At 40.1% G+C, this 14,548-nt stretch overlaps 1 protein-coding gene across 1 annotated transcript in view; it reads right to left on the bottom strand.

The window, feature by feature from the left end:
* LOC132397675 (metabotropic glutamate receptor 8-like) overlaps positions 1-14,548 on the bottom strand; it is a 381,459-nt gene that overhangs the window by 57,948 nt on the left and 308,963 nt on the right. Inside the window, exon 8 of the mRNA XM_059976443.1 lies at positions 2,561-2,700. Coding sequence (XP_059832426.1) covers positions 2,561-2,700 — 140 coding nt within the window. The remainder of the gene's footprint in view (positions 1-2,560; positions 2,701-14,548) is intronic.

The following is a 14,548-nucleotide window of genomic DNA, read 5'->3' as shown; positions in this document are numbered from 1 at the left end:
CACCTCATCTTGTCAGGCTCTGGATTTATCCACTCTAATTTGCCTCAAGACAGCCCCTCCTCAGTAGTCTGTATATAGTCCATAAGGTGACTTCTGCTTTGCCTCACCTCTATAGACTCTGTGCCCATCTACCAAGTAAAACAGATGCAAAAAATCCATTTAAGATCTTCTCTATCTCTTTCAGCTCCATGAATAGATGACCACTCTGATATTCCAGAGGATCCATTTTGTCCCTTGCTCTCCTTTGCTCTTAATATATCTGTAGAAGCTCCTGGGATTCTCCATCACTTGTCTGCTAGAGCAACCTCATTTCTTCTGTTAGCTCTGCTGATTTCCTTCTTTAGTGTTGTCTAGCATTTCTTATAGCAATGGAATCAGCACTATTCCATGTAACACACCACTAGTCAAGGCTTCCAGTCAGAGAGAGGCAACCATCTACTACCACTCTCTGGATTCTCCCACAAATCCAATGGAGCAGGTGGGTGGGAGTGGGGGGACTTTGGGGTTCTAACATTTTAACTGTCTTTCATTCTTTGGGGCTCCCCTCTGTTTTCGTGGATGTTTGCGAAGAAAATAATTTCAGGATGTATATTGTGTACATTTCTCTGACATTAAATGTACCTATTGAAATAAATCCTTTGCTCCTTCCTGCCAATATTTGCTATGCACTTCCTTCTTCTTCTTAACCAGGGTCTCGATATCTTTCAAAAACCAAGGGTCACTAAACCTGTTATCCGTGAGAAACATACAAACTTTGCTCTCTCAAAATTTCACTTTTGAAGGCTTTCCACTTAACCAAGTACACCTTTGCTAGAAAACAACCTGTCCCAATTCTCACTTACCAGATCCTTCCTGAAACCGTCAAACTTTAAAATCTCAACCCTGGGTCCAGACCTATCCTTCTCCATAATTATCTTGAAACTAATGTAATTATGATAACTAGTGTAAAGTGTTCCCCTACACAAATTTCTGTCACGTGCCCTGTCTCATTCCCTAATAGGAAATCTAGTATATCCCTCTCTGTAGTTGGGACTTCAATGTACTGATTAAGGACATGGATCACAACCTCTGGCTTTTCACCTTCCTACTTGAGAATGCTGGAGTCTTGATCCAATATGTCCCTGAGCCTGGCACTGGGAGAAAACAAGCCATTCAAGAATTTCATTCTCATCCACAGAACCTTCTGTACTGTCCCCAAACCAATGGAGTCCCTATCACTACAGCTCATCTTTTCTCCCCAGTTCCCTCTGAGCCACAGAGATCTAATCACTCTGGCTTTCCCCTGCTTGGTTATTCCCTCCCCCAACAGTATCCAGAGTGCAATAACTGTTATTGACAAGAACGGCCACAAGGGCACTCTGCACTGGCTGCCTATCGCATTCACCTGACTGACGGACACCCAGTTACCTCCATCCTGCACCTTGGCTGCAACCACCTCCCTGTATGTCCTGTCGATCAACCTGTAAGTCTTTCGAATGATCCAGAGGTCATCCAGTTCCAGTTCCATTTCCTTAACACAGTCTGAAAGAAGCTGCAGCTGGATGCACTTCCTGCAGGTATAGTCATCACCGACGCAAGAGGTTTCCCTGCCTTCCCATTTACTGCAAGAGAGCCATTCCACTATCTTGCCTGGTATTCCCACTGGACCAACTGTGCATTGAGAAAAAAAGAATGCAAAGTTCAATGATAAAAAGTACCTATAGCCCTGCCTCTCCTCGTCAAAACTTCTGTGAGCCAAAGCCTGACCTGCCCACTCTAACACAGGCCCACTCACACAATGGCTGTTCCGCTTAAACCTTTTTACTGGCCCTTGCCAAGTGCCTAATAGCATAACACCTCCTCGGGAACTGAGGCACACAGAATGCCCTGACTGCCCCCACTAACTTCTTTTGAACTCCCACTATGCAATCCAGCATCTCCTCGGGAACTGTGGTCTGCAGAACCATCTTGTTTGAAAGATGAGCCTTGGCACTTTTTTTTGAAATCTCAGTAGGCATTTTAAAATGAATTTCAAAGAAGTTTCTGACCTGCTGAAAATGCAGTGGTCAGAAAATGATAGCAGAATCGTTAATGATCATATCAATGAGAATTTTCTTTCTGCCCTGACATCATTACTGCCTCAATGAGTGTGATTGCTAATCCATCTCAAAATGCTCACAATTGTAAGAAGCTATAGGACTTGGACACTTGTAATGGCCATAATAACCCCAATTCAACAGACTAAGTTATTTTGATGATACAAATTCCGAGTGAAAAGATAATGCACATTATCCAATGCTCCAAAAAGCAAAGCTTGTTACATCATCATGAGCATGAAAAGTGGGATAAGCAATTGTACGCATCAAAGGATGAACACAAAGCAAATATTTTATGTCTGTCTGCAGCCAATTTCATGCTATCCAACACTTTTCTGATGAGTACACTCTACAGGACAGAATAATATGAATGAGACATAAAATAAACAGATGTTTTCCAAAAAACAGCGTATTTCCCGGTAGAAGTTTTGAACTAAACGGGTTGTGCTGCGTTAGCTATCAAGAAGAAAAAAACTATTGCTTACATTCAAATGAAGGTGGTCCGTCCATTGTCCGATTACCCTATACCCATGAGAGGACAAATTGGCAATCTGATATTGATAGATGTTGTATCGTCCAGGTGCGTCTCCATTCTCATTAAATGTCACAGGTGTGCCAGCACTTCCTGCACGATGAATAAACATTTCAAAAAGCATGTGAGAAACAAAAGGAAATGGAACAAAACTCAAATAAGTCATTTGATTTGGGATTAAGTGATGTGAGTGTTTGTGAATGACTCAGAACCTCGCAATTAAAATTCACTTGGAACAAAAACTTTAACTCATTTTCAGTTCCAAACAAAGATATATGTGTTGCGAAACCACTTCCGCATGAAAAGTAAGATACCCATATTACTTTTAGTACATGGGATAAGATAGATCTATATATTATTTAATCAGTGGTTGATTTTTATTTTACACTATAAAGAGACGATGTCAAAATAAAATGGCAATAATGCAACACACAAGTATAGCTAAAGAAGGGTGATGACAGCTATGTTAAATGCAGATTGTCTCCATATTTAAGTTACTTGGTATCAGAAACACCTTGAAAACAGTATTTTTTTGACATGAATTAATTAATTTTCTCAATGAAGCAAAATGACTTCACCATCAAACTCAACTCAGAAATTTTAACACACAAAATATTGGTGGTGGGTTCAGTAGATTTTCTGTGCTTCAAGCTCATCTGAAGCTGAAGGGTTGGAACGTGAAGTTGTGGCAATCATATTGCTGTCTTACACAGACATCAGCCCAAACCAGAAACAACAAAGGCAGTCCGTTCAATGGTGATAAGAGCACTTGTGAATGAGATTTCGGTATGCCATTCAAGCTAAATAAATAGAATTTTAAATGAGCATTGCTTGTAACAATTGGCTTGGAAACCACTTGATCTGGTTAATCGGGTGAATTAATCAGATTTGCCACAAATCTGACTAAATGCAAAATGTTCCTATTGGACCAATAAATCTGGCCAAGTCTGGCTGCCAGGTTATACTAAGTTATTATCACCGCACAGGAGGTTGCAATTTGGCCCTTCAGGTCCCAGGGAGCAATCTAATAAGCCAATTCCCACTCAATGGAGAATAAACTGGGCAGGAGATGTTCCTTATCAGTGTGGTTTTCCTATATCTCATCATTAGACTGAAGTAACACTTGGCCATTGAGATACCAGGGTATTCCCAGTATCCAAAGCTTTCAAAGTGGAAAGAAAGCATATTTGAATATAAATTGATTTAAAGTGTGACAAGACAGGGAGACTTCCAACATCCCTGATGACTACACGTGCAAGGACATCCAGCCGCAGCTTCTTGCAGATCTCATTTGTGAACTAGAACTAGAGCTGGATGATGTTTGGTTCATTTGTGAGATGGAGGGGTTGATTGACAGAAAATATAGAGAGGTGGTTATCTCTGAGGCGCAGGTCACAAGTAACTGATTAACCATCAGAAGAGGGAAATTGAATAGGCAGCCACTCCAGGGAACTCTTGTCGGTGCTCCACTCAGTTATCAGTACACCTGTATTGTTTGGGATACTATTGGTGAGGTTGACCCAGCAAAGGAAAGCCACAGCAGTGAAGTTCCTGGCACTGAGTCCACCAGAAGATCATCTGTGCAGGGAACAAAAAGAGAAGGAAGTAATCTAAAATTGAGTTTTTTTTTCATCTGTATTTCCTCTGTAGGTGGGCACAGAGTTTATAGAACTCAGGCAAAACGGTAATAATGTCATGGGACATATCCGATTTAGAGAAGAAGTGCTTGAAACAATTCAGTGTGTCCTCTCGGACCTAGTGGGAGGTTAGTGGAGAAATTGCAGGGCCCAGCTGAGATATTTATAATCTCCTCATCCACAGGTGAGGTGCAGGACAGAGAATGTTCCATTGTTCAAGAAAAACTCCAAGAGTAAGCTGAAAAATTATAGGCCAGTGAACCTGATTTGGGAAAATTACTGGAATGTATTCTAAGAATACTGCTTTAAAAGCAGTGGATATTGTCTACATGGGTAGTAGCGATGACTTTGACTCCCACATGGGAGACTGGTCCAGAAAGTTCAGTCGCTTGGCATTCATGAAGAAGTAGCAAATTGTATTCAACATTGGTTTAACAGGAGAAGCCAGCAAGTGTTGTAGATGGTCGTCTCTGTGTCTGGAGGGCTGTGACTAGTGGAGTGCCACAGGGATTGGTGCTGGGATCATTGTTGTTAGTCATCTATGTTAATGATTTGGACACCTTTGGCGATGATATTTGTCTTCTCACTGGACACAGGAGCAGTGCAAGTGGATTGGAGGGTGGCAAAAGTTATTCCTTTGTTCAGGAAAGGTAATAGATATAACCCAGGGAATTATAGATCTGTGAGTCTTACATCAGTGGTGGACAATTGATTGCAGAGGATTCATAGAAGCAGGATTTACAAGCGTTGGGACAAATATAGTCTGATTAGGGATAGCCAGCATAGCTTTGTGAGGGGCAGCTTGTGCCTCATGAAACCGACTGAATTCTTAGAGGAAGTGACAAAAGATAAAGCTGGACACTCAAAGCTGCTACGCAGGTTGACTCTGTGGTTAAGAAGGCATTGCCCTTCATCGATCTTGAGATTGAGTTTAAGAGCCAAGCAGAAATGTTGCAGCTATATAGGCCCCTGGTCACTTGGCCCACTCGGAGTACTGTGCTCAATTCTGGTCATCTCACTACAGGAAGGATGTGGAAGCCATAGAAAGGGGGCAGAGGAGATTTATAAGGATGTTGCCTGGATTGGGGAGCATGCCTTTAAGAATAGGCTGAGTGAACTCGGCCTTTTCTCCTTGGAACGACGGAGGATGAAAGGTGACCTGATAGAGGTGCACAAGATAACAAAAGGCATTGATTGTGTGGATAATCAGAGGCTTTATTCCAGGGCTGAAATAGTTAGCACGAGAGGGCAGAGTTTTAAGGTGCTTGGAAGTAGGTACAGAGGAGATGCCAGGGGTAAGATTTTTTACACAGAGTGGTGAGTGCATGGAATGGGCTGCTGGCGGCGGTGGTGGAGGCGGAAACGATAGGGTCTTTTAAGAGACTCCTGGATGGACACATGGAGCTTAGAAAAAAAGAGGGCTATGGGTAAGCCTAGGTAGTTCTAAGGTAAGGACATGTTGGCACAGTTTTGTGGGCCAAAGGGATATATCCAAAGGAATATTGTGTTGAATTCTGGTCACAGAAAGCATGTCTCATAAGGATAGATTGAGCAAGTTAGGATTTTTCTCTTTGGAGAGAAGGAAGTTGGGAGATGGCTTAACAGAGGTGTCCAAGATGATAAAAGGCATAGATTTAGTGAAAAGCCAGAAACTTTCTCTCAGAGCAGAAATGGCTAATACAAAGGGGGCATAACTATAAGGTATTGGAAGGAAAATATAAGGGGGTGTCAGAGGTAGGGTGTTTACACAGAGTGGTGAATACATGGAATGCACTGGTAGGTGTGGTGACAAAGGCAAATATATTAGGGACCTTTAGGAGACTCTTAGATAGGCACATGGACTAAAGAAAAATTGAGGACTATCATGGAAGTGAAAGGTTAGATTGATCATGGAGCAAGTTAAAAGGGTATCAGAACCTCACGAGAAGTTCTATTGCGTCGAAGAGGGTTTACTGTGTGGGCATGGCCCACCGACCAATCCCAGCATTCTCTGCTCTTCCATCATAACTGGTCAATGATTGAAAAGTAAAACATTGAAGATGCTGATAATTCAAAACAAAAACAGAAAGTGAAAAGGAAAAAAAAACATAAAATGCTGGAAAACTCAGTTACCCGGGTAGTTTTCACATAGAAGGGAATATAGCCAATGTCTCGTTGATAAGCTTGCCTGAAATCCCAACATTATTCTTCCTTCCAGAGACACTGACCAATTTGCTGAGCGCTCCCAGCATTTCCTACTCTCACATCAAAACTGACCACTTATCTCCATTTACCTGAATGAAAGTCATTCATCTGAAATTCCTCTCCCCATAAGTGCTGCCTGACCTGCTGAGTACTTTCAGCATTTCTGTTTTACCCTATTCTATGAGATCAATGCTGATCCTACATTTCGTCCTCATGAAAATAAGAGCAGGAACATGTCATTCAGTCCCTCAAGCCCACCCCACTATTCTTTACAACCATGGTGAATCAATGCTGGCCTCAATTTCTCTTCTACGCCAGTTTCCAAAACCAGTAATCGCTCAGTCTTTTCAATATTTATCTGTCTCATCATCAAAAATATATAAAATATCTGGTATCTACAGCTTTTGGGCCAGAGAATTTCAGTGATTCACTAATGTCTGAGAGAAAAGACCATAAGACATAGGAACAGAATTAAGCCATCTGATCCATTGATTCTGCTTCACCATTCAATCATGGCTGGTCTTTCTTCTTCTCTTCCTCAACCCCGGTTCCCAGCCTTCTCCCCATAACCTTTGATGCTATGTCTAATCAAGAACCTATCAATATCTGCCTTAAATACACCCAACGACCTGGCCTCCACAGCTGCATATGGTCACAAAGTCGACAAATTCACCACCCTTTCGCTGAAGAAATTACTCCACATCTCTGTTTTGAAAGGGCACTCCTCTATCCTGAGGCTGCGCCCTCTTGTCCTAGACTCTCCCACCATTGGAAGCATCCTTTCCACATTTACTCTGTTTAGGCCTTTCAACATTCAAAAGGTTTCAATGAGATTCCCCCCCTCATCCTTCTGAATTCCAGTGAGTACAGACCACACAGAGAAAAGTCCACACAGAGCGATTTTAAATAACCAGATCTTATTTTGTAGCTACGTCCCCTTGTTCATGACTCTCCTGTGAGTGAAAACATCCTGACATCTACGGTGTCAAACCCTTTTAACATCAGATATTTGAATAAAGTTATCTTTCATTCTTTCAAATTCCAGTGAATAACGCCCCAATTGTTTGATCCCTTAATAGGACAACCTGCTCATTCCTCACGTTGTTTGGGTTTCCTCTGGGTACTCCAGTTTCCACCCACGGTCCAAAAATATACTGCTCAGTAGATTGTAAATTGTCCTGTGATCAGGCTAGGGTTAAATCGGTGGGATCCTGGGTGGTGCGGCGCTGTGGGCCAGAAGGTCCTGTTGCATGCTATATCTCTAAATAGATAAATGAACTAAAATAAAACATATCAGTTTCTGCCTTGTTCATACTTAGTGGTTACATGTACAATCTTCTTGGTGGAGAATTCTAGAGATCTATAATCTTCTCCGTCAAGAAATTCATCACCATCTGAGTCCTAAATAATCAGATGTTATGCTGAGACCTTCAAATACAGAAAGCAGCATTGAGTTTCTCAACGAATTTACATCTCATTCTTCTCAAAAGCACCAAAGAGAATAGGCACAGCCTGCTTGACCTCTTCTTGAAAACAAATCCACCCTTTCTGGAATCAGACTGCGGGTTGAATTCCCTCAGATGCAAATATATTCTTCCTTAGGTATGGAGACCAAACCTATACATAATATCCCAGATGTGATCTCACATGTGGCACAGAAAATACCATTTTCTCAGCAACAGACTACTGACAACATTTTTCAATCACTCTCCCTCCTCCATTTAATAGTGTCATATATTTTGTTACTTTCCAAGTGATCCCATTTCTACCTCGGTCTAGGGAATTTTTTCGGAACATAAACAACATATCTGTTACCTCTGCCATCGCCTCTTTTATGACTTTCAGGGGCAGGCTATCAGGAGCAAAGAATTTGCCTGGTTGTCTCATCTCCAGTACCCTTAACTTTATGCTTTCAACTTTGTGTCAAGTTGGTTGAAAGATTGGTCAGATGGGAGCTTCAACAGGCCAAGACTAAATCTGGTCTATTTTTTTTGAAGGGTAATCAATATTCAATCACACGCACTGATGTGGCAACTGGAAAGAGCTCTGGTTTTATAAGGTCAAACTCCCTGGGAGAGCTGATAGTCTCAGTGGTGACGTGAGTAGCTCAGCATCACAAAGAGCAATCTGCAACATTACACAGCTGGAACAAAATGGTTTTCAGAGGCATTGGCTTTAAGAGACGAGTTGCACAAAGCAAAGATTTCCTTGGTAATTATTATAGAGTTGAAGTAAATTGTGTTTGAAGTACTATCCTAGAGCAAGTCTGTTTTTATTAAGTATTTCTGTTTGCGTAAGTTGCTTCAGCAAGATTAATAAGGGAAAAGAATAAGCTATAAAAGTAAACAAGAAATATTTAAAAATGCATAGGTAGAGAGCAGGATGGAGAATGAAAGAAGAAATGCCATACTTACCATTCTCAAGGAAGTTTTAAAGTATTTCATAGCGTCTTACAAATTGCAGCTGGTGTTGTGGAGAGCAAATATAGCAGCCATTTTGAATAAGGCGACTGACATTTCAAAATGGTATCACAGCATTTGAGGTAATTGTGGCCTAATCTTTACAGCAAATGGAGGTCATGAAGGCAATGGTTATTCTAGGTTACATGCAGTGGTTATTTCACAGTACATCAATTTCAGCTTATAAGCACACTCTATTATGACTCATAGCCAGTGATGTGAATTTAAATGCTGACCACCACAGTATAAGAGCAAAATATCCACCAGCAAAAGACTGAAGTTAAAATTGATCAGATAGGTAGTAATTCATTCTTATGGGAAACTGGGTGTTTGAATTGTAACAACTCAATTCTTGTTTTCAGAAAATACCAGATCTATTGCACTTTGTCTAATATTCTTTAGCTTATGAACAACCATGGGAAACTTCCAACAGAAAGAAATGCTGAGCTTATGTGACTAGTCAGTGCATCAGATTGGATTGCTTAAGGTCAGCCCAAAGTTTGGCTGAAGCTTGCCATGCTGTTTTGGATATTGAATACAATGATGTTGGTGTTTTGTGCCAAAGAGCCAGGAGTTAAAGATAAGCAGTGTAAGTATGTCAAAAGGAGTTGGAGACGTATCCATTGGGACAAGCCAGTTATAGTACACAATGCACTTGGCACTAAAAACATTAGAGTAAATACATTTCTTTTGGAGTATTCTCAATTGTGTGAAAGCAACATGTTCGGGATAAAAGCATCATCGGGAAGCTCTTTAGAAATCCTCCAAGCATTGCAAGTATATCATTCCTTTATATTATATATCCATAGTGATGATAACTCACTTCCTCTAAAGAGCAACAATTATTTGTCTTTTGATAAATCCCCATTTTCAACAACTACAACTAAATCAATGGCAAAACCAATTATTGTGCCAAATATTCTTGAAAAGCCATTGTTACAACCTCATGATTTTTATGAGATGCTTATAAATTGAGAATCAAGTGAAAATGAACCTATTGTGGACTACATAGCACTCTAAACAGTTACCGTTACACGCTTAGTTAGGGTAAGCAAGGAGGACTAATGAAATAGCTGGAAAGATACAATCAAGAAGAGGAACTAAGAGATTAATAGTTCTTTACTCCTCCATATGTATTGATTCATCATTTCAGTTTTTTTTGGAAACACCTCATTAATTCCTCTGTATGTTTCTGAAACTCCAGTCACAGATACCGTGCCGGGTGGTCCTACCTGGATTCCTGGCATCAAACATTTTAGAATGTAGCCTAAATATCTTGCAATTTACTGCTGCTAGTCGAATACTGATTGCACAGTGGTGCCAGAAATATTTTAATTTAGTTTTTGTCAGAGTAATACTCTAGCTATACCATTGTATTTCAAATTACCTTGAACCAGTCCCTTTGTCTTTACACTATTTGTCACACACCGAAGAGTTTAGTGTAATTTTTGTATTATACTGTAGGAGTATTTTCCCCAGTAAAATACAAAAATATCCACTAAAATCCTCATATATAACAGAAAGGCACATTAAATTCACCTTCAGTTTTTCAATGGAAACAAAGATATAACAGAGCAGGATGGAACTCAAAGGGAATGGAAATTAGCAGCCACATTAGAAAGAAACACAGACACAGCAGCATATGAACAAAAGCAATTGCACACATAATCTGGCAATATAGGAAAGGACACACTCATGCAGGCAAGGTGATGCTGAACATTTCTAAAAACACTTTTCGTTGCACTGTTCAGATGCGTTAGAAAATCTGGTTACCAGAAACGAGACAACTGCAGATGGTGGCATTCACAAGAAAAGAAACCAAGTTTGGTATTTTCTAGTAATAAGGAAAATGTTGGAATCAACTATTAGGAAAGTGGTAAGGGAGCATTTGGAAAATAATAGCTCAGCTGAGAACAGTTGATATGGATTTATGAAAGGGAACTCCTATTTGATAAATGTCGGTTTTAAAGAAGTTGTGGCTTGAAAACAGATGACAACAAATCAGCTGATGTGTATTTAGACTTTCAGAAGCTCTTTAATGAGATGTTACACAAGAAAATGTGAATCTAAGTTAGAAGTTATGGCATTAAGTGTAATACTTGGTATGAATTAACATTGGTTAAAAGAGAGATAACAGAGTGTGGTAGTAAACGATCACCCTTGGTTTGATAAGTTCTGGAGCCCTAACTATTCACAACCTACTTCCATAATACGTATGGAGAAATCAATGTAATATATCCAAATTTGGTCGTGATACAAGTGGGATGACATGGTGGATGGTTTGGAAAGTGCAGAAAGACTTCACAGAGATAGATACGCGTTAAGGACTTGTCAGATGGAAGAAACGGAGCTCATATAGTTTAAAAGGAAAATAAAAATGCAATGCAGCTTTGTAAATGGTGAGGGGCTGAAAGGCACTGCCATTCAAAGGAATCTGGGTGACCTTGTACACCATCGAAACAGGCCATGCCATATCAAAATAGAAAAAGAAAGCAGAATGCAGAATACAGAATGTAATGTAGCAGCTACAGAGAAAATGCAGTGTAGGCAAATAAAAAGGCAAACCAGAGCCTGGAAAATAATGATGAATTGCATCAGTCATCTCTGAATCTGAAGGTCATAAGATAAAGCTTCACTTCAGGTTTTGATGCACCACTCTGGCTGTGTCGTTGTTAGAATAGATAACATTCAACGGTACCGTTCATCCTTCTTTACCTAATCAAAGTCTAAGTCAACATCTCAAGGGAGACAGATCTTTGGTCACAAGCAATTCTAACCACAGAAGTGAAGGGGTGACTGCAACCATCAGGCACCTCATGCACAGGAGCACAGATAAACAAAAATGAGGATATCCACCTTTATGTCACTCCTGAAAAAATAAGAGAAGGCTCTGCTTATCACTGAGCCAAAATCATATAATTGAGATAAGTTGTCCTTTATGTGTGCAAGTAGATTCCAAGTAGGACAATGAAAACCAGATATGATTGTGAGGAAGGAGGAGGATGCAAAAAGGTACCAGGAGAATTTTGATGAGCTGGGTTAATGGAAACTTGACAGGTGCAATAGAGTGAGGAAAAACGTGGACCCATGGATTTTAGTGCATCAAACAGAAAAGCAGAGCATTCTTAAATGGTGTAGATCAAGTAATGTTGATGCTTAGCTACACCTGAGTATAAGACACTGCATCACTGTTTTGAAAGAAGCCGCAGAAGGTTGTAAATCTCGTCAGCTCCATCTTGGGCTCTAGCCTGCAAAGTACCCAGGACATCTTCAAGGAGCAGTGTCTCAGAAAGGCAGTGTCCATTATTAAGGACCTCCAGCACCCAGGGCGTGCCCTTTTCTCACTGTTACCACCAGGTAGGAGGTACAGAAGTCTGAAGGCACACACTCAGCAATTCAGGAATAGCTTCTTTCCCTCTGCCATCCGATTCCTAAATGGACATTGAATCTTTGGACACTACCTCACTTTTTTTTCCATATACAGTTATTTCTTCTTGTGCACGATTTTTAAATCTATTCAATATACATATACTGTAATCGATTTACTTATTAATTATTATTATTATTTTCTCTTCTATATTATGTATTGCATTGAACTGCTGCTGTTAAGTTAACAAATTTCACGTCACATGCCGGTGATAATAAACCTGACTCTGATTCTGAGGGCTGATGTGCAGGGAGGCAAGCAACCGGGAAGCCAAACGGCATTTTGACTTGCATTACGGGGATTTAAATGTGGATGCAAAGATGTCTTCTGGGACATTTGGCAAAACCATACCCGGTGTTCTGTATAGTTTCCTGTATACAAGTTTCCTTGTATACCTGACTCCTAATCTCCTGCTATTGAGAGAGTGCAGTGAAGATTTACCAAACTGATGTCAGTGGTGGTAACTGTCCTGTATGAGTTGAGATTGACTGAAAGTTCAGAAAAATATAAAGTGATCTAACTGAAACAAAGAAATCTTAACTAGGCGCAACATGCTGGTGGCTGGGACAATATTTCAATGAGTAAGGAACCAAGGACCATTTGACTAAAGAAAAAGAACATTTACGACTGAGAAGACAAAACCAACAAATTCTTAATGAGAAGGTGGTTAAATTTTGGAATTCTGTACTCAGGGTGGCTCTGGATGTTTGTTCATTGAGTTCAGTCAAAACAGAAATAAATGGATTTCTGGATATTGGGAGAATAAAGCAACACTCAGTACCTGTAAAAAATGGCACTGAGGTGGAAGATGGGCCATTATCTGACAAGTGAAGAGACAAAATTGTCTACTCCTTGCTCCTTCCTCTTTCTTCATGCTCTAATGTTAACATTAGCTGTAAACCAAATGTAAAGTATTGCCTGTGACGAGTTTCATAGTGCTCATGGGGATACAAAAGTTGCTTTCTTAGTGTTTCTTCTATCATAGGCCAAGTAAAGTACATTACCTAATTGTAAAGCCTCAATGGATTCTGAATGATCGAGCCAGAGTAAAGTATTACAGGGTGAATCCAGCATTTCTAATAGACAAGTTAAGCAAGAAAAAGCACCTGTTGTCTGAAGTGAATTCTAAGCCTTATTGATCTAGCATCAATTTTGTTAGCTAAAAACAGATATGGCTTCAACATCAGTGGTATTTCACTGGCTGATTTAAAGTGGATAACTTGCCAGTTGTTTGTAGACTTCATCTTAGTAGCTCCAAGTATGAAGCTGCACCAGTTTGAGAATGAAGCTAGAATTACTCTTGAAGAGCAAGGAAGAGTTGGTGTTCAAATCTCACTTCACTGCTGTACACGAGTCGTAGTCTGTGAAGGAGGGTTCAACTGGAGCATGGTTAATCCTCGAGCTTGTCGACGTCTCACCATCATGGCCTTGAACGTAACAGAACTGGCTGAAGGAGCTTTGATTACTATTATAGGAACACTCCGCAAGAATGTGGGAACGACCATGTGAACCTGAAGGTTAGATGAACCCGGGGGTGGGACTCGTGTGACTCAGTAGAACAGGAGGTGTGCTGCAGTGAGAGGGGCCTGCGCAAACCAAGATAAGCATTTTAATGCTTGCTCTGTTCGGTCCTAATGAGTGTAGATAATTGGAGTTTGTGTCTTTCGGCCGATCTGAGCCAATTCCAAGAACCTTTTGGTTTAACGTAACAACAGGGTAAGGTGATTTTGTGACCAGTACATAACATTGAGTCAGAATTCATGAGTAAAAGTTTACAAAATGATTACGGTTATAACTGAAATCAAATGAAAGATATAATCTTAACTCATTTATATAATACAATTATCAACATGAAAACAAGTAAAACAAATCAAATTGAAACTGAGAAGCTTAAAATTTAAAAATTGTTGCAATTATATTTGGTAAGGAAATCCCACTGAAATGTTAGAAATTTGCTTGAATATCAGTGGTATATCTTGTTTCTTCAGTGAACAGTTGTACAGTAATCTTGCATTTCAAGAATGCTGAACAGTGGAGGTTATACTCTTATAACTGGGGCTAGTGGGATGTAAGCCAAACCCAAACTCACCTGCTCCTTAGGAAAACAATGGGGAAGCTGTGAACAACACAGCTTAAGGTCTGATCAGCAGGAAGCTCATGGCAGTTTCAAGTGTTGCAAAATTAAAAAGAAATGTTCAAATGAGAACTTGAAATTAAAACTGCACAGATCCAAA

Source organism: Hypanus sabinus, chromosome 8, assembly GCF_030144855.1.
Source record: "Hypanus sabinus isolate sHypSab1 chromosome 8, sHypSab1.hap1, whole genome shotgun sequence".
Classification (NCBI taxonomy): domain Eukaryota; kingdom Metazoa; phylum Chordata; class Chondrichthyes; order Myliobatiformes; family Dasyatidae; genus Hypanus; species Hypanus sabinus.
This window is presented reverse-complemented; position numbering and strand designations above follow the sequence as displayed.